Source organism: Argiope bruennichi, chromosome 5 (assembly GCF_947563725.1).
Source record: "Argiope bruennichi chromosome 5, qqArgBrue1.1, whole genome shotgun sequence".
NCBI lineage: Eukaryota > Metazoa > Arthropoda > Arachnida > Araneae > Araneidae > Argiope > Argiope bruennichi.
In genome coordinates, this window is record NC_079155.1 from 117,145,852 (window position 1) to 117,167,715 (window position 21,864).

The 21,864-nt window shown below is 29.7% G+C and overlaps 1 protein-coding gene across 1 annotated transcript in view; it reads left to right on the top strand.

The window, feature by feature from the left end:
- Positions 1-1,110: 1,110 nt before the first annotated feature.
- Positions 1,111-21,864, top strand: part of LOC129968166 (voltage-dependent calcium channel gamma-5 subunit-like) — a 132,589-nt gene continuing 111,835 nt past the window's right edge. Inside the window, exon 1 of the mRNA XM_056081987.1 lies at positions 1,111-2,619. Coding sequence (XP_055937962.1) covers positions 2,412-2,619 — 208 coding nt within the window. The 5' untranslated portion in view covers positions 1,111-2,411. The remainder of the gene's footprint in view (positions 2,620-21,864) is intronic.

The window sequence follows — 21,864 nt, forward strand, 5'->3', positions numbered from 1 at the left end:
TTTGAGATAATCCGTTTTCTTTTCTAATCCATTAATTTTTTTAAGTGCCAATAAAATGAATGAGGATCAAATGATAATAAATAATTAGATAAACATATTTAATAGAAAAGAGCAGCTTTTACAATTCGGAATCTGTTCGAATTAAATTTAAACAGATTTAAGAAAATAGTATCATTTTCAATAAAAAGTGGGGGAAAAATTGTAAAATTTTCTTTTTAATGCAATTTTTTTTATGAAAATATATCTTAAAATTAATGTGGTCTGAAATAAAATCGTAGTTTCAACGAATATTTTTTGAATGAGTTTATTACATATTATTTCCGATGTATGTTTTTTTTAATACATTGCATGATTTATGGAAATTAAGAGAAAAAAATGATTAACGCATGATTTCCTTAAATAAGAATAAGTTCACAGAAGTGAGAAAACAAGTACATTAATATGATTTTAATTAGATTATTATTCTTTATTTTATATATTTTAAGAAAATTAATTCAACAGAAATATCAACTTATAGCTTCTATTACAAATGTAAAAAAAAAAAAAAAAAAAAAAAAAAAAATGTTGCGAATTTTTTTTTTGTTTGAAAATCGTTTATATTTTAGCCGAAAAATAATTTAAAGTTCGAATACGAAAAATTCCAAGTATATAATAAAGCATTTTGAAGGCAGAAGCTGTAAGAGAATTCTTTAAAAAATTACAGAAATAACTCTTAATTAAAGGTCAACCAATGGAAAAAGTGGAAAAGTTAATTAGAGCGATGAAAACAATCGCTGTTGTATTGTTTTCGGTGAAAAGATTCGAAACCAAACAATTGTTGAAACAAATAATTGTTCTTTAAAATCTGATTGATTCCGATGTGAGGTATCTTTTTCTTTAAAATATTTAAGCTTCAGAGTTAATTTAGAAGAGACAATTAAGAAGACATTATCGTAATCCCAAGGCCATATGGGGGAGGTCTAATCCTACAATCATTTGCTTTTTCCGACATCCATTCTCAGAAAGTAAAGCGTGAATAATTCAGGAGTTAGCTACCAATCCTCCCCTTCTACGGCGAAATGGATTCGCCCGCGGAAGGGTGGGGAAGCACCCCTCCCCCATTCTCTCTCCGTGTGGCAGACGATCTTTTGCGGACGCATCTCCCATCCATCCAGAAGACCCCCCTCTTTTCTGGCGAGAGGTGTGTCACCGGAAGTCGTCTGTTATGTGTGTTCGATTATCGTGTTTGAAGCAGCCTGTCCAGCATTCCACTGAAGGTCGCCGCTGGACCGCTCATCAGCACGCCGCATCATTTCATCTTCCGATCCACCCCTCTAATATCGTCTGCTGATGGGGTAGGGATGTGAGTGGATTCCGATTTTCCTTTTTTCATGTTACTCACGCAGAAATGCAGCAGCACTCCACCAAATTCCCTGTAGGGGAGCAAGCGGTTCTTGGAATACATCCCGAAGTATTCGATTATTCGGTTCCGCAACGGAAAAAGAGTTGATTATATTTTGCATTTTTAGAGCTACAGGATGGACGCACGGAAGGGCCAGAACAACAGGTATTTTTATGTGATTGCAATCTGAACTCTCTCTCTCTCTTTCTCTATCTCTCAAATGAAGCTGTTCGAATCATGTTTCCTCTGATGTAGAATTAGGGTTAAAAGAAAATAATGAAGCAAACTTCGGACTCGTATAGAAGAAGCTGCTCTGAGCTTAGACAGTCTATTTTAATTTCTCACCGGTCTAAGGCAGTCATGACTTCTTAACGTAGATTATTTAATAAATAGACAATTTTTCCGTTTTTATATGACTGAATTTTTAAGATAAGAAAATTTTTTTGCATAGTAGTATTTTAGCTAATAAAAGAATAAATAAATGAATAAATAAGACACACTATTTGTAGTGGTACCCTGTCATATATTCCTCCACAACCAAAATAAGAAAATGTAAAAGTGCAACGAAGAAAACAAATATCTTCCATTATAGAATGTTATTATTATTATTACTATCTAGAGAACAATGCATTGTGAGCCGAGCAAAACAATGTAGAAAGAATACTATTACAAAGAAACTCCTGCGAAGAAATGAATAAATTTCACTGACGGCGCGAAAACTGCCTTCAGACTAGTGTGGTTTGTGCTTGATTTTGAAAAAGTCGCCACCAAAGTAATACAAACCAAATACACCACTGCCACTTCTTTTTCCATTTTCATTCACTTCCTCCACGTGGGAGACCATAACGCACACATATCCAACGGCATCAATAATTCGTGTGGCATTATCCAGCGGTGCGGATTGCTTATCTATGCTGGTGCGTGCCGTGACATTTCTTCTTGGAGACGTGCCCCAGCCCTCGGCCAATGCTGGTGAAGCCGAAGAAGGCCCCACGGGGCTGAGGAGGGCTGACTCGTGCAGGGGCGAACCATGATCAGGGCGTCTCTGAGCCTTCTGAGAGCTCTGACCCTGATAGCCGCGAGTGTGGCCCTGGCCGCCCAAGCCATAGCCATCTGCTCCAACGCCTGGCTCTACAGTATCGAACTGATGCCCAACCCCCGCTACAACGGCACGGGGGACAGAGAACACCTGTCCAAGCACACCGTCTCGGGACTCTGGAGACTCTGCTACAATGACCGTAAGTAACTCCCTCTTTCCTACTCCTGGCTTTTCCTAGTTCTATAATGTATCGAAATGATTTAATTATCGATAATATTTCGTTACAGAAATTAAATATGTTCTATAAAAATGAATGCTGACGGAAAAATGCATTTGATATAATAACTAGTTATGTAATTTCTTAATGAAATAGTTGATATAAATAATTTCAATAATTGTCTGGTATTTTGATAAACTATCATACCGTTGTATGGCAGTTATGTTCTATGATGGTGGTTCAATCAGAATTTAAATGCATCTTTCAACAATAATTGCGGACGGCAACGTATATTTGATACAACGACTCTTTATTCAACCCTTAATTGGACAATTAATATAAAATATTTCGATAATTACCTGTTATTTTGATAAACTGTCATACCGTTGTATGACAATTTATCAGTTATGTTCTATGATGGTGATTCAATCAGAATTTAAATGTATATTGCAACAATAATTGCGGACAGCAACATGTATTTGATGCGACGACTCTTTATTCAATCCCTTAATTGGACAATTAATATAAAGTATTTCGATAATTACCTGTTATTTTGATAAACTGTCATACCGTTGTATGACAGTTTATCAATTATGATCTATGATGTAGGTTCAACCAGAATGTAAATATATCTTACAACAATAATTGCGGGCGGCAATATGTATTTGATACAACGGCTCTTTATTTAATCCCTTAATTAGACAATTGATATAAAATATTTCGATAATTGCTTGTTATTTTGAGAAATTGTTATATCTTTATATGATCTATGTAGACGATTCAATAATTTGTTAATTTTGATCGAATTATTAAAAAATCGGAACGATCGTTAATTTATTCTTAAATTAGAAATAATTTTAAATTGGTATCGTAAAAAAAGTTTTTAACCACTTATCAGAGGAAAATAACTTTAGAAAAAGTTTTGTAGATATGTTACCAGAAATATAAAACTCGAATGGCTCGATACTATAGTTTTATTTTCTATCGATATATCTAAACAGTCAATTCTAAATCTAATATTCGTTGTACTGCGATCCTCCTTAAACTATTCCTTTTTTCTTGTCGTAAATACAATGACATTTCGAAACATTATATTACGTTTGTGCCGTTTGAGTAAATAATTGTTAGAGAAAATATAATTCCCATTATATTTATTATTTTATAAATATCCATGTTAAAAATCTTTGCTATTTCTGTTTTTAATAGGGGGCCAAGTTTTCACTATCTGATGATACTCCTTAAGAAATAAGAATACTTAATTTTTGTTGAATAAAATTTTCAAATCAAATTAATTTTTTATAAAAATTTAAAAAGAATTAATTCTCTTAAATCAAACCTCCTGGCGAAAATTCTTTAAGGAAGTAATACTAAAACATAATACCCGTGATATAATAGGAGTATTTGGAAGCTGATGTATAACTTTTTTTTGTTTCATCGTTTATCTTTTGGGTTCAAGAGATGAAATAAATGCTCTTGTTACTTTCTCGCATATGAAGTATAGAGAAAGTATTGCAATCGTCAAAAAAAATTCGATCTCGAGATATTAAAAAATCTTCACCTTTTAGCCCTCCCTGAGTTCGGCGCCAATTTTTGAAAAAAAAAAGTATATCTGTCTGTCCGTCTATTTGTCTTTGATTAAGATAACTCAAAAACGCTTTAAGCTAGATGGATGAAGTTTGGTATATGATCTTCCCATCAAATTAGTAGATTTCTATCAAATTTTGAACGAATCCATTCGGAAAAAGTCTATTTATCCAGCTATTTGAACGAAATGCATCCTGAAAAAGTCTATCTATCCAGCTATTTGAATGTAAGTTAACTGCGAAACGAAGGTAGTCAAATGGATCAAATTCAATACGCAGGTTTAACATTTATACTATCAAATTTCGAACCAAATCGAACAAGGGGTTGAGCTATTGTTTCATCTGCACTTTCAGAAGCACGTAAACGTGATAATTCAAAGATGCAATGAATTAAATATATTAAATGTGAATTTGTGACTGTAACTGTATTTCTGCATCATATTTCGGTTTCAATCGGCTGAAAAAAAAAACGCGTCTAAAATACAAATTCACCTTTAATTAGAAAATATACGAGAAAGTTTGGGGGAGACCAATTCTGTTGATTTTGTCTTTACACCCTAAGGCTGCCGCTCATGACTTTTATGCCCCTTCGATTCTTTTCTCCTAGCCGCTAAGAGTGCTCCTTAAAGAGAAAATAACGTGAATCGTTAAGTTCACTTTAACTTAGCTATCTCAGATATGAAAAACTCGTCGATCATAGATTAAGTTTTGGAGGTTTAATGAAACTGAAAAATTGGATTATTAGCCAATGCATTCTATATTACAATAAAAATAAAATCACCTATGCTATATTTTTGAAATTTCTTTTCTTAAAAAAAAAAGAAAAGAAAAGAAATTAGTATATCGCATACTCTCTAATGAAGACGAATTGTATTTTAGACTTTTATGCACCTTCGATTCTTTTTTCCAACCCGAAAATGTGGCACAGAACGACAAATACAGTCACAAAATAATGCAAGAAATTTGATCATGCCATCGGGTTTTTGAGTTATCGCGCTTGCGTTCTTCTGAAAGTACGGATTGACAAACAATCGACCCTTGTTGTATTCGGCTCAGATTTGAGAGGTGTTTACATTCTGAATACTTAACCTGTGTACCGAATTTTATCCATTTAGTTCTCATCGTTTTGAAGTTACCGTGTTAATTTATATTCGGATAGATAAATTTCCTCTGAATAGATTTTGCTCAAAATTTGATAAAAATATACAAATTCGGTGTAAGGACCATATACAAAATTACATCCATCTAGCGCAAAAATGGTTTTGAATTATCTTTGTCAAAGACAGACGAACTGATAGGCAGTTTTTGAACTGAAGAAGGTCTAAAGCGTGAAGATTTGACCGAGTTTCCGGCTCGAATTCTTTGACGATTACACTAATTTCTCTTTACTTCTTATACGGAAAGGTAATAATATAAACAAATTGATTCACCAGATACGAGCTAATGTGTGTCATGTAAAACGGAAGCTATAAAGAAATTTATCTGCGGAGGATGTTTGGCTTAGAGCATATACAAAATGACCATACTAATCGCAGTCTAATAGCTCATTTTTAAATCATTAGAAATAAACACACATTTCTAGTTGGAAAAATGATTTAAATAATTTTATTTTATTATAAATTTTCAAATTAATAAACGGAAATTATAAAAAATTATTATTTTGTAATTTTATAAAATTTTATGATACTTTCAATCATATTTAATAAAATATTCCTACCATTCTAAATTTAGAAATATAAAATCTATGAAACTAAAAAAAAATGTTTCTTTACGTTGTTTATTTATTTATTTAAATTATTATAACAAAATATGATTTTTAAAAAATCATTTAAAGTATTTTTCCTGTTGGAAATATGTGCTTAATTGTAATGGTTTGCAAATTAGAAACTGGGTTAATTTCAGAGTTTAAACGATGATTTAAAAATCTAAGATTATGAAAAGCTTTCGAGCATTTCATTTGAGAATCGTGAGCATTTTATAAAATGCTGAATTTCCTTAATAAATTAGAAACTCTCACGAAACAAAATTATTAAGTGATTATTTGATATTTTATGATTCAGTAGCTAGTCACATAATATTTTTAAGAATTTTTTGTTATTGGAAACTCATAATTATTTTAATTCCATCATTGGCTTGTGTCATTCGGTAATGTCATCTTATTTAAAGGGTAATATTTTCATAGTAATTATAAATAAAAACGAAAAATATTAGTTAAATTACAAAAGAGGCGCCATAACAAAAGAGCATTTTAATTTTAGTTTCACTCTTTCTAAAACAACAAAATATTAATATGATTTTGTATTTTCGAACATAATAACTGTTAAAAGCGAATGGCATAACGAACCTATAAACTTGAATTTAAAGAAAATGAAAGATTCTAATTGTAGCGTGATAACATTTTTAGATTAACTTATCTATTTCTCTATTTTCTTAAAAAGATCTCTCTTAATTATTGAACTTCACATTGGATTCACACACATACACGCACGCACACATACACACGTACATCATACACGCGCGCGAACGCACGCACAAGTTACGTTCATCTGAGTAAACCTAATGTTTAGTATAGTTGAAGTCCTCCGGATATTTATACCCGGATCGTATGAATAGTTCTATAAACTTCTTGCATTAAAGAAATTTATTTCATGTAGCAACTATCATTTATATATTTTATTTTGTAATTTATTCGCCTTTTGCGACATGCTAGTTGTATTTAATTTCAATTAAACATCATGATTCTATCATAAGACCAATTTAAGTTTCAGTCTTTCAGACATCAGAGCCGTATTGTTTCATAGAATTACACATGCTCTGGTTATTTAGTACATGAACCTTTCCAATATAAACCTGTCATATAGCTGTTTAAAACATCGGTTAATCTTTCTTCTATCTTTCGCGGTAATGTAAATTTTTTTATTTGTCTTGTAAACTACACAGATATTAAACAGACAACTTTTTTTTTTAGCTTTCAACAATTGAAAAAAATTATACGATTAAATATTTAATGGAGCAATTAAAAGCAGTTTGAATTTCAATGCATCAATGTAATTTATTTTTGAAAACTAGGCAAAACAAAATACTTTTTAAAAAAATTCCAAAATTCTAGAAAAAAAAATACAGTGACAATTAAATTATATCATTGAAAGGATGTTAAAAAACATTTTTAAATGATGACAAAATAATTTTGGGGCAATAATATTTTTGAAAATGTTTGTTAAAAATTGTGAATTTTGAACATTATTTTTTTTGTGTGTCTTTTATAATATAATTCCATTTTTTAAACCAAATTTTCTTTCATTTATCACAAAGATTTATTATTTACGACATATCTGAAATTTATCACAGTAATTTTTGACAAAAACTGAACCAAATGAATTTTAAACCAACAAAAGCTGAACTCTTTTTTAACTTCTGAGCATCGACTTTAGAAAGACTTACCTGCCATAATTTTTGTCACAGCATAATTTTAAATATTTTGCCTCATGTGATTTAAATATTTATTTTTTATTGATAAATGCGCATTAATAATGTACAGGGCAATTTCTGCATACAAAAATCAATATTTAAGATATATTACAAAAGAGTTTTTTTTCTTATTTTATTAAAAAAATCTACAAGAAAATCTTCTTGCGTCATTTCTTTGAATTCATTGAAATGCTGATTGAAACATCTTTACGAAATTTTAGCATGAAATGTATTATTTTTATGATCTAAAAATTACGACTTTTAGTAACTTTATTATTTAGTTTAGTTACAGAATATTTTAAAAGTATTTAATGGTACTTTTCAAGTTGCGTTTTTTTAATAGCGAGTAAAACATCTGAATTTCCATATAAGAATTCGCTAGCTGTGTAATCTCTCTAACATGCGACGTTTTTTCAAATGTATTCATTTGTTATTTCATTATTTTAATTAAAATAATGTAAGAGGGAAGTCCAATTATAAGATTGAAGTGAAGTTCATTTCTGTTATGTTACTACATAATATTTTTTTTCTGATATTCCATTTATTTGAAGAAGTGTTCTTTCTTAGCACCTATTCTGATTCAAAAGTTCATTTCTCTAACAACATGAGGTAACGTATATCAAAGTCGTAAAAATGCGTCTTGAATAAAAAAAATCATAAAACTAAGGGGAAAAAAATTAGGAATAAATTTAAAAGATCGTCACTATTTTATAAGACAGAAATATAATCTTAATTTATGCTTTAAGTCATTTTTAATACTTGTATAAGAATAATTTTTCAAGAATGCTGATATGCAAGCAAAGTCCATCGCGTATAAAATTAAAATTCTACGAATTCTTAATATAGATTATATAGAATTTGCATCTGTCGTCCTAGCATAGGGGTAGCGCATCTTCTCCGTGATCTGGGCGTCAAGCATACAGCAAGCCGTTTATTAGAAGATAAAAATAATGGTCAATTTCACTACTAGAACAGTTTCACAATTACAGGAGAAATAATTCACCGGGTTTGACGTCATAATGGAATTTTCCAGAAGAATCTCATAATCTTAGTTAACTATATAGGTCATAATTTTTGTATCTTTCCAGAATCATCATTTTTGCTGTTCATGGTTTTCCATTTAACGCATGATATCGTTCAGTAAATTTGTTATGTTAAGTAGCATTTAGGAAAGTTTTGCCAATATTTGCTCATTTTCGTTACTTAGTAAAATCACTCGGCCTTTCCTCTGCGGTTTCATCATATTTAAAAAGAGAGCATTAATTATTTCTCAATAATGAATGAATTTCTTAAAGAAGAATGGAATAAGAATAAGCACATGCAAGTTTACTCAACTATTCTTTCTCCATTAATTAATAAAAAGTGAATAAAAATGCAGTTTTTGCCCTTAAATCTGGAGCTACTCAGGATCAAAATGATTCCATGCCTAATATTTTTAATATAACAATTACATTTGTATAAAATATTATAAAGTAAGAATAATTTTATTGCCTAGAACTTAAAAAGTCATATAATAATGCCGATTGAAAAAGCCGATTAAAAAAAAACTGTTGACAATTGATTTTCTCTGTATCAATAAATCAAGTTAACAGTTCCTGATATAAATTGTAAATCATCGGCGTTTTAACTTTTTTTAGTGTTCTTTCAGAATTCTGCTAATGTGTTCTGCCAATAATGAATTCTTTGTTTATATTCTCGTTCTTGAACAACAACAAAAATATTGCACAAACTACTTTTTAAAGCCAATAAAATATATTTCCAAAATATTTAAAAAATAAAACAGAGATATCGAAAAATAAAAATAAAGTAATTCTAAGTTTCCTCCTTATCTAGGAATGGTACATTTACAAATGTTCTTATATCAAATATTAAAATTTCTTATATCGTTGGCCTTTATTCAATGCTGAATAATACTAGCGAAAATAAAAATTAAAAGAAAATTGTGCGGCATAAAATTTGATATTCGTAAGGTAAAATTTTAAATTTTAAGATATCATAAAATTATTTCTTCTAGAATAATTTCCGCCGAAGTTATCGGGGGTAAATGGCAAAAATTTGAATAATTTCTATTTAACTTAATATTTAATTAAATTTTACACTTCGAAAAATTGGAAATATTCTCTTATCTTACTTTTAAAAAAATTGTGCAAAATTTGATCGAATACATTCCAGTTGCTTAGGAGATGGGGAACATATACACCAGCATGGACACAACGATTTTTATTTATATTAAGATAAGTTTATTCATATGAACACTCATTAAATTAGTATTGAATGAATAATAAAATCCATAGAAAAAGAGCTGTTGTCTAAATATTCTTTAATATTCCCCACGTAACTGTAAATTAAAATGAGTTATTTAAAAGATACATTTTTTAAAATGGTTTGCTTGGTTTTTTTTAAAAACTATTCGAAAAAGGAATTTTAAAGCCTTCAGTTGTAAGTTAAATAAACATATTTAATTAGTTTTAATTTTTGTGAATTTTCTGAAATATATTTACACAACTAGAAAAGCGAATGAAATAAAAGATTAGTTTTTATATAATCAAAATTAAAATGTAGAGTACATGTAATTATTTAAAAAAATCTTTCAATTTTTTTTTTAAATACGTACAAGACAAACTTTTTTTTTTGACAAAAAAAAAGCAAGTTTTGGGCATTTATTTTCTCTTTAAAGGCCATTTGGTAATCGATTATATTATCGGTTGTTAAAATTCAAGTAATCGATTATATTATTTAATTATAAATTTTAATTATTAATCTCATTTTCATTTATTTTTTTAAATTCAAAAGTAGAAGTGTTGAAATCCATGGATTTAGGAAATTTTTGTAGATGATAGCCATTGTTTATCATTTTTAAATTAAATGAATGATGCGAAACATAGAAAATTAAGATACAGAATTCGTAAACATAAAAGAAACAGGAAAAAAAATGAATTTTGAACAATTATGACTTTATTTTTTTATTTAATACATATAAAATTTTTTTAGAAAAACTTTTGTTCTTTTTGTTTTTAATTTTTTTGAATAGCATTTTTAGAGCGGATGTTTCGAATAACGTTTTTTTAACCTGATTTTTTGAATTAAAAAAATCCATTTCAGTATTATGTATAACGTAAAAATGAAATTCGAATACTGATTACAGCGCAGACTAAATACATTTCAGAACTAAATTTTTTTTCCGTAATCACTTTAAATTTTCTTTTCAAAATATTTAAAATTTGGTTCTCTATGTTTGAGTTTAGGCGTTTTCTTATAATACATCGAAAATTAAACTCTGTTATTGATTTTTATGATCAAGTAATAACGCAGCCGCTCCAAATCAAAACCTAAAACATTTATCATTTTCAACTTCTTCTCATTTCATTTTACTTAATCAGCATTAAAGTCTCCGCAGATACCACTTTCGATTATCTAATCGCTCTTTGGTAACTTAACATTTAATCGAAACGATCAGAAGAAAATTATGACGAGAAAAGAAATATCGCCTTTTGTTTTTTTGTTTGCTAATCCAGTAACTTTAACGAGATTCATGTTACATTTAATTCCACTTAACACAGCATATCATTAATTTAAAATTATCTTTAAAGAGTGGGAGATTACTGAAGAGATAATAACCCGAGGCAGAGCAATTCTATTCTTCCGAATGAAAAGAGATAATTTGAGAAATTATTTATTCGCCATTATATTTAAAACGGAATCATTCGGTGCATTTGAGAAAATGCGGCACTTTATAAATGCGTTTGTTGTTTTTAATTGTTACTTAGAACATTTTTTTGTTCCAAAAAAAGTGATGACTTTATTTTAATGTATACAAATATTTGTACCTTGTCTGTAAATTACTTCCGTAGAAAAATAAAAGATAATATTATTTAAATGTAAGAACATAAGATTATTGGTTCACCCACCATATTTATTATTTTAATTTAGTTTAATCAACTCATTTTAAAATTCCTAATTTGAGAAAACTGAACTAAATTAGTAACAATTAAATTTGATCAACTAAATTAATATGATTGTGACAATAAATTTTTAAATTTTAAGATGTGATAAAATTTATTCCAGAGCAAAAACTTAGAAGCTATTTTAAAAAATTTAAAAATTTTGTTTAATTTTGAATGAGTGAAATTTTAAAATATAATAGCTCTAGGATGTTAGTTCTGAATTTCTTTGTAATTTTAAGTTCAATTTTTCGTTCTTTACTATTCCACAGGAAAATATTTGCTTTAAAAAAAATTCGCGATTATAAAAAGGCAGTGATACACAATCTTTTATTACGAAACTACAGTTATATTTTTGATATACACTTCAAGTAATTTGTATTCAACAATTAATGCCGAAATATTTATTGCATTTTTATATGTACTTTTCTTTTCTATCGTAAATGAATAAATGCCCTCAGGAAATGATCATCGTGTATATTTCTAAACATTCATTTATAACTAACTTTTTAACCTCATTATTGCATTGTTCCTGTTATTATGCGCATGAACTCATTTGAACTGTCACATATTATGGCATTATATTTGCTTAGAACTGTCCGCAACATCAAACATCTAAATGCATGTCATCTTACTCGTCAAACACTCGGCTTGGCCACAGTGGTCTGGTGGTAAAGTCTCGGAGTCGGATGGTTTCAGGTTCGAGACCCAATTCTACCGAAAAAACGTCGTGTAAGATGTTGCCGGTAAAATCCGCCGGGGCAAACGTCCTGCCACTGGTGTGGTGAGGAAGTTTGGAGAGAGGGTGCCAACTCAGATGTCGTCTGACCATGATTCAAAGTTACGAGGTCCCTTCCCAAAAAAATTGTAGTATTGCTTTAAAACGGGGCGTTAATATAACTAAACTAAATCTTTCTGCAACTTCAATATCTTAATTTTCTCTTACTATCTATTTTAATTATGTGTAATTGGCTCAATCCTATTTTTGTAAAGAATTTTATTTGCATTATATGAGTATGCGTGATTGCAAAAAACTAAACATGCCAATAAAAGATTAAGACATGGTAAGTGTAATCCTACAGAACTTCATATATATATATATATATATATATATATATATATATATATATATATATATATATATATATATATATATATATATATATATATATATATATATATATATATATATATATATATATATATTGAGACATTTGTCACATTTGGTGTGGATTTTCATTTCAGTTGCTAGACATTTATAGCAAATTTTATCTTGTCTTCTAGTTGCCGTGTTCTCTTTCATACTGCCCAACATACAGACCTTCTGTGATTAGTTTCCATTCAAAACTTTATAGGATTCTACAAAATCGGTATAAAGACCCTATACCAAATTTCATCCTCCTAGCGCTTTTAAACTATCATATTTACAAAAAGTTACAATAAAAAAAATGAGTTTTTCAAACTCAGGGATGTTTGAAATATGTAGAGTAGTCAAAATTTTCTTCCGATTTTTTGATTATTGTAACACTTTCTCATTGTATGGTTCGTTTACGAGAAAGTAAAACAATACGCGATTAAATAAATAAAGAATGAAACAATGAATGTTGCAATAAATTTCAATGTCATTGCAGCAATGGGTAGTATAGCTAGCTGCATTATACATAAATATATATTTATTTTTAAATTATCGAATTTAAGGAAAAGTATCACCACTACTAAGTTAATTTCATTGAAAGATAATTAAAAAAAATTTAAAAGATATTTATTTGTTCTAAGTAAAACCAAATGGGAAAAAAGCCGTACGTCTTAATAACGTCCATTCCCCCTAGAACACTTTATAATGGAATACCGCCATTATAAAGTATTCCTGATTACTATTAGTGTAACGTCCATTAATATTTGCTGTTCAAAAAATTCGAGAGGGTGTTAAAATTATAGTTAAGTTGGTTATATTTTCGGATGCTATCGAAGAAATCTGGTGAAATTTCACTTAATTTTTAAATAATTGAAATTGTTTTGTAATTTTTATAAAGTTGCTTCATAGCTCATACTCCCAGATGTCTGTCAGTATGATTATGAAAATTTGTTAACTTTAGGACCAATAGTTATATACATTAAAAGACGCAAACATTCTCTGTTATTGTTAGTAGAAAATAACAGGATTTTTTTTTTAAATTTTAATTTATCCGGATCTTTTTAAATACATATATTTTTATTTTACGCTCGAATCTGATTTCCATTATTTTAGTCCTTCTTTCTAGATCATTCATTTGACTGACTTTTTTTTTGTAATATTCGCTCGTAAATAATGGATAATTGTCTTCATCTTATGTATAATAAATGCGAATTAGAATAATGATATTTAGTTTAGTATCGGACAGTTATTTCATAGCAATCATATTCGATTGCTATGTTTACTTAGTTATTTAAATAAAGCTTTAAGGACTTGGAAGTTTCCACTTTATTAGAACCATCACAGACAACATAAAAATGATTCCTTTTCCATAGAAAGAAGTAGATTTTTCATTAAAATTTCATTTAATTCAATGATATTCGTGAATTATAAATAACTTTATAGCGCAGTATGACTTTTAAATATAAATTGAAACTTTTTATAGTGAGCTATTTGTTGTACTATTTTACATAGTTTCTATCAAACGATAAAAATGCCTTATTAAAGTTTTTATTTTACGCTCAATTCTTAACTAATTTTAAAGAGATGTTATATCTTAACCGAAATATATATAAAGTGGTTTTAATATATATTTTTAATAAATCATTAAAACATCGAAATGTTTTTAATATCTTTCTTACAAACAAATAATTGTAATCAATTAGTAAATGGTATTTTTCTTAATTTTGCGGTCTTTAGTTATTCGCCTGTTTTTGATTGAAGGCATTAACTCTTGTCTTTTGAAATTTTTTCATGCAATAACTTCTAAAGAAAAATAAGTTTTATTTGATGCTTTGAAACATGAAAAGAATGTAAAGGCACTGGTGAACCTTTTCGTATAACATTGTTCTTTAGAAATATATTTTTTTATTATGCGTTTTAAGAAATAATTAACAAGTAAATTCGTGTGGAAACTTCCGTATATCCAATTTCCTCTTTCCTTAAAATAATTTAGCTATTAATTATAAGGATTCGTACTAAGTGAATTACAAACAGATTAAACTAGCAAATGAAAGTAGAAAATTTGCGAAACTTTCAGAAACTTTAAAAGAAATTAATAAAAGCTAAACAAACATAGAATGCGAATTATATAAATAAAGAGCATAAAATAACACATCTTCCTAAACATAAAAATTGTGAAAATTTAGCATAGCATTTAACGTCACGGACATTCAGATTTTTATTTTCAGGATAAAGAGTATGAGCTTTTTGTGCTTTATAGTATAACAAAGAAAATCGAATATACATTTTACAACTAGTACAAACCAAAATTTCATGCGAAAGTAAATTTTATTTATAAGCTCACATACCAAATTTCATTTGTCTAAACCATTGAGTTTTTGAATGATCGCATTTGCATGTACATAAATGAAGACACCGACAAATCATCAACTCTTTGATGGATTTGGTTCAAAATTTGAAAAGGGGCTACACTATAGATGTAAAAACTTTGGTTCACCGAATTTCATACATAATTTCTCCAACAGGAATGGTCTTCTCAAAATGTTCTCGCATTTTCTCCAATAAAGGTGTTATACTCCACTATCTACAAAAAATTGTGGACCTTGGGTAAGAGAGAGAGAACGTCTTACACAGCATTGGCGTGCAATAGTTATGACATATTAATCACTGATGTGAATTTAGCATCGTATCGTTAGCATCTATCATGTCGTTCTTGGGAAGACTTTTGGCGATTAATCTTTGGCATAAGATTAATAATATACAAAAGCCGAATTCGGATTTTAGATGAGCCACTGAAGCCAAAATTTGGCGCAGAACTGCAATTGTAATTACAAAATCACATGACAAATTTTATATCTTTAAGCCACTGCGTTTTTGAGTGATCGTATTTATATGCTTCTGAAAGAACAAACCGACAGATATCAACTTCTTGTTGGATTTCACCCAAAAATTTGACATGTGTAGGTGTATAGCTATCTACTGTATAGGTGTTAAATATGCGTACCAAATTTTATCCATCTAGCTACCGTCGTTTTGTAATTATCGTGTTAAATTATATTCGAACAGCCGGACAGATAAAATTGAATAAATTTTGCTCCAAATATGACAGAAATCTGCGAATTCGGTATAAGACCGTATACCAAATTTCACCCATCTCATTGAAAGCATTTTTGAGTTACCTTTTTCACAGGCAGACAGACGGATAGAATGAATGCCAAAAATGTGTCTTTCGGACTTAGGGAGGTCGAAAACTTTTAGTTTCATCAAAATCTGGAGTTCGAAATTTTTGATAAATACAATTCTCTCTCTATACTTTGTATACGAAAAAGTAAAAATGTTTTCTCTTGTCAGGAAGATTTGAAATATCAAGATTCATCAAAATATCCCCGTATTAAATTTTCTGATGATGATGATACTTTCTTCGTATCTTATTAAGTAAAAAGAATAGTTGACCATTTAAATAACACATGGGATTATATGATCATGGGCTCTTTACAGTATACCGTCACCAATACAATAAGGGGGGTTATGTCATTTCCGAAATTCGATTCTTTGAAATTCCGTATTATAGAGGAACTCTAATCAATTCAGTTACCCGTATAATTCTTCACAAACCTGTCAGATATTCCTCAACCTAATTCAATTCATAGCTATAGTAATAGTTGATTATACAGACATATTATCGTCTGCCATGTGGTATGTGCTTGTGGGAACAGGCGAGGGTGGGAGGTGTTACCTCTGTGTTGATCCATTACGAATTTCCGGTCTGACAGCTTTACTAATTACGGTGTCTGTCTGTAATTCCAATCAAGTACTGACGTCTGCAGCGATAGAGTGCATTCAGTTTCAGACTGATTGAAAATAAACCAACGGATGTGGTCTCCTCTAAATTTCCTTGCATATCCTCTTATGAAAGTGAATTTGAGTTTTATGAGTTTTTTTCCAACCGATTAAAACCAAACTTTGTCACGAAACTATCATTGCAGAAACAACATCACATACCAAATTTGATATATGTAAGTCATTGCGTTTTTGAGTTATTGCGTTTAGATGCGTGCAAAAGTACAGACAGTAAACCCCTTGTTGGATTTGGTCCAAAATTTGATAGGTGTCTACTATATAGATGCTAAATTTGTGTACAGAATTTTATCCATCTAGCTCCTTTCATTTTGTTGTTATTGTGTTAATTTATATTCAAACTGTCGGACAGATAAAATTTATCTGATTAAATTTTGCTATATATATATATATATATATATATATATATATATATATATATATATATATATATATATATATATATATATATATATATATATATATATATATATATATATATATATATATATATATATTGGTCATCGTTTGTAGTCATTATGGGTTTAATGGTCAATGGATTATACTGATCAAGATAATGAGAAGATTGATCTCTTGTACCTAAATGGGTGGAAAATTCGTCGGTTATAATGATCGATAATTCGCTAAGGTGCACGCACACACAAGAAGATTTTTTTTAAAGTTTTAACTTTAAAAATCCAGTTTTCTCACAGTAGGTCATTAATATATGTTTAAACTCATTTCAGTGAGAAAAAACCCATATTGTACTAATTATTAATTAATTAAATAATATTTAATGAGCTAATTAGCCTATTTTTTGAAACATGATATCTTAAATTGTAATTTGTACAGACACACCATTCTAGTTGGAAATGATGCCTGATATGAGTCTTCATGTTGTCTGCCTCAATAAAGTTATAAAAATATATAGTTTTTTTTTAACAATTTTTTCATCAATGATGAATAGAAAAAGCGAGATTTTTTCTGTCATTTTAACTTTTAAATAGCCATTCAAAATTTATTTCTATAAATATAACTTTGATTGAAGCACAAAACATCCACTGTTTCATACAGATTATTTTGATATATAAATAACTGTATTTGATTCATTTCTTGTTGAGTTACGATTGTTTGAATGAAGCAACAGAGTGGAAAAATATCATTCTTCATAAAATGAGTTTTAAAAAAACTGTAACTAGAGATTTTAATGAAAGCCCCTCAAGAAAAATAACTATAACTCGAGAAATATTTCGAATATTGAAAAATCTTGGTATCGTTTGAAAGCTAAAGGATGAGAGAACATTATTAAGCAATAAAAAAAGTATTCGATATTTTGAACGATTTTCAAAGTTTAAAGTGTGTACATGCACCTTGATCAATTTTAAAGCACAGGTGTTCGGCATGGAAATTTTATTAGTTCCAATCTACATGATGACGCTGAATCATTGAAAAATCAGCATACAAATCACAAATCAGGAAACAACAATAACAAAAAAAAAGACTTACAGAAGAACAATTTATGGTTGGTTAAATCAAAGAGATGACAGCATTCAGCATGAACAAAATGACAATGAAGAGGCGCAAGAAGAGAAACTGCCATTCAGCACGCCTTTCCACCTTTAAGAAGATCAGTCCAGTACAGTGTTGAAACAGTTGCTGAATTCTATTCATATGATAGACGTATCCAGCGATGCTTGAAAATTCATGAGTCTTGCTAACCTTTTAAGAAAATATAAAAAACATTAAATATGTCTGACTATTTTTCCATCTTGCACATTGTATCGACTTTTCTGTTTTTAATTAAAACAAATGATGTGACGCCGTCCGCTTTTTACTTTATCTTATACAAAGTATAGAGGGAAATATCGTAATGGCCAAAAATTAAGATTTTGATGAATTTTCATGTATTAGAACCTCCTCGAGTTCGGAAAACAAATATTTGGAAAATGTCTGCCCGTCTGTGACAGAGATAACTAAAAAGCGTTTTGAGAGGCGTGAAATTTGTTATACGATATTTACATCAAATTTAAACAAAAATACGCTTTGAGGAAATCTGCCTGCATGATATTCCTGAAAATAAGTTATCACGATTATTATAAAACGAAGAGAACTAGATAGGAAAAATTCGGTGCATCTTTTTAACATTCACCTACCAAATTTTAAGCCAAATCCAACGCGGATTGACCATTTGTAAGTCGATCGCATCAATCTTTGGATTTTCTGAGCACTCGAGTACCGTTATCACTTTAGTTTGAAGTTTAGTTTTGTTTGATTTTTTTTACACTCTGTTTTAAAGCTATACTAAGGCTATTTTAGAACAGACCTCGTAATTTTGTTACGCGGTCAGATAACGAGGGCAATACTTGAGTTGTTAACCCTTTCTTCAAACTTTCACACCATGCCAGCATGAGAAAATTTGGTCCAGCAGATCCCCTTACACAACAGTTCTTTGGTGGTATCGGGTCGCGAACCTGAAACCCTCCAATTCTGACATTACCATAAGACAACCGCGGCTCTTACTTTAATCTGGATCCTATTGACTTCTACGTCTCTGTTATACTTACAAGTAAGAAACTGCCAAATAGATCCGAAAATATATTCACTGACATATTGTTTCATTTATTTTAAAACTTATTATTTTATTTTTAAAATATATATATAAATGGAAATATATTATATTTAAATTTATAAAGACTCTAAACGTTTTTAACACTCTGATTGTGGATTTTTAAGAAATCCCACTTTAAATTTGGCATTTGCAAATAATGTTCATCTTCATATTTTAAAATCATTAGCGGAAGCGTCCGGATTTGTTCATTTAATTTAGTTATGAGAACCAGGGCTACTTTGGGACCGACCTCGTCATTTCAAACCGGTGTCAGTTGACGAGGATGATACCTGAGCTGGCACCCCCTTTCCAAGCTTCCACAACACACCAGCGGGAGGAAACTTCACCCAGTGGATTTAACGTACTCCAAACCCGCTAACACGACGGTTCTTCGGTGGAATCGGACCTCTAACCTGCAACGCTCCAGTTTTGAAGTTTAGATCTTACCGCCATGCCACTGCGGCCTAGTTTTGCTAAAGTAAAGGTGAAAGGAAATATGAAAGGAAGAAATGTTTACATCTAATAATTAGAGGAACTCAAATTATTCGTGAACTTTGTTGACGTAAAAAATAGCGGATAGCTCTAATATCGCCGGAAAAAAATACTTATTTGTAATAAAATACTATACAGCGATTTTTGTTTACTGCAAAGGGTCTGAACATTAAATTAGGATGAATGAATAAAAAATTTCTGATTTTTTAATGTCTTTTTCTTTCTTTTTAATATCAATCTGGTAATTGCCTTTTTTTTACAAAAAAAAAAAAAAAAAAAAAAAATGTTAGAACACTTTTTTTTAATTTGTTATTGAATTTTTTATAACATTTTGAAATTAATAATATATATAATCTCAGTCATATTTAATGATATTATATAAAATATTCTTCCACTCCTAAAGGATTTTTTTTTGTCTCTTCTACTAGCTATATAAGCAATCATGGCTTAAATTTTGAATTAAAATAAACTAACACAGTCAGAAATGGCACAGTACTCACATATACGTAAAAAAAAAATTACCAAAAAAGTATCTAATAAGGCGGAAATCAATGCCAAAGAATGACGGAGAATTCTGGAAATGCGATCATCCTTCCGCGTCGCACCCCTTGGTGAGGTAGAACCGTCGAAAAGCGGTAATCTCGGGATATTGAAACGAAGAATAAGTTCAAATATTTTTTTAAGTAAAGCTGGGTGCTATAGTTTGCTGCCGACAATAATATGACATAATAAAAATCTTGAATAATAAAAGATAAACGCGCTAAACCGAGGAAAACGCCAGGTACAACAGAAAATAGACATGTCAAGCCACGGAAATCACGGAGAAAGCAGTTGGAGGGTTAAAAAAAGAGTAAGAAAAAAATGTTAAACTTTACTATATTCTTATAATATATTTGCAGCACATCTTGCTATATTTTTGTAAATTTTGTTACATTTTTACAAGCGCAATTTTTTTTTTTTACCAATTTTTGAATGAAATCCATCACAGGTAGCTGCTCTTTGGTCAGTACATTTCTCATGCATATAAACGTGATAGCTCAAAAGCGTAACGACTCTAAATGCATGAAATTTTTTATGTGATTTTGTTGCTATAATTGATGTAATTCAATGTAAAATATTGTTTTTAATAGTCGAAAAAAAAAGCGTTCAAAATGTGTATTTGGTTTTTATCACTATACTGCATAACACAAAATGCTCACTACTGGGGGGACTTTGAATATAAAAATCTGAGCATTCAGCTCACGGTCGCACAATTTTGAGTCGGCGAGCAATTTATTGGGTAGCATACGAGAAAGTGTCGGTAAGGCCATCGCCATTGGTTACTTTCTCTTATGTGAACGCATTGAAATCGACAGCAGAACATAAGTATTGACTACAGGACATCATAATCAACAACATAATGTTGTAAACGACAGAGAGAAAGCATTGGTAACTGACAGCAGAATATTATTATAGACAAAGAAGGCAATCGACAAAAAAATTTCGAACTCGACATATTGATGAATTATCACAATTCAGACATATGGAAGGCTAAATTTATTACTTTTTTGGAAATTATGTCTTTTCATCTGCGACCCTCATAGAGAGAAAAAACTAGGTAAATGAAATTTAGCTTGTGGATTTTATGTCAAAACTATCGATTTTTATTGAATATTTTTCAAAACTCATCTAAATGATCTCGCTAGAATTTGTATACGCTTACTCAAAACACAAGCATCTTTCATGAATGAAATGTGGCATGTTGCTAAATCCCTAATTCGGTTGTTTTTCTGTGCCAACGTATTTTCAATTACAGGTACTCAAAAAACGCAGTCAGCTAAATGGATGAATTTTAGTATGTACTATTTAAACTCAGTTCGTTTATAAATTGTTTCAATTGTTTGTTTTGAATGAAATGTGCAAGAAGCAATGCCTTGTCACCTTAATAGTTTCAATAGTCAATCCACATAAGGTTTGGTCTTCCTCCTTTTAGGACACCAAATGTTTTACTCAAAAAGATCTTTTTGGTGAATCGATTATCATCCAATCTTATTCATTGTCCTGTATTGTCCATAATTCTGGTATTTAGTCCTGTGAACTGCTATTGATTAATATCTGATTCTTCAAATAGTCTCAAAATTTCCGAATTGATTCTTTTTTCAAATAATTCACATTCAATGCCCC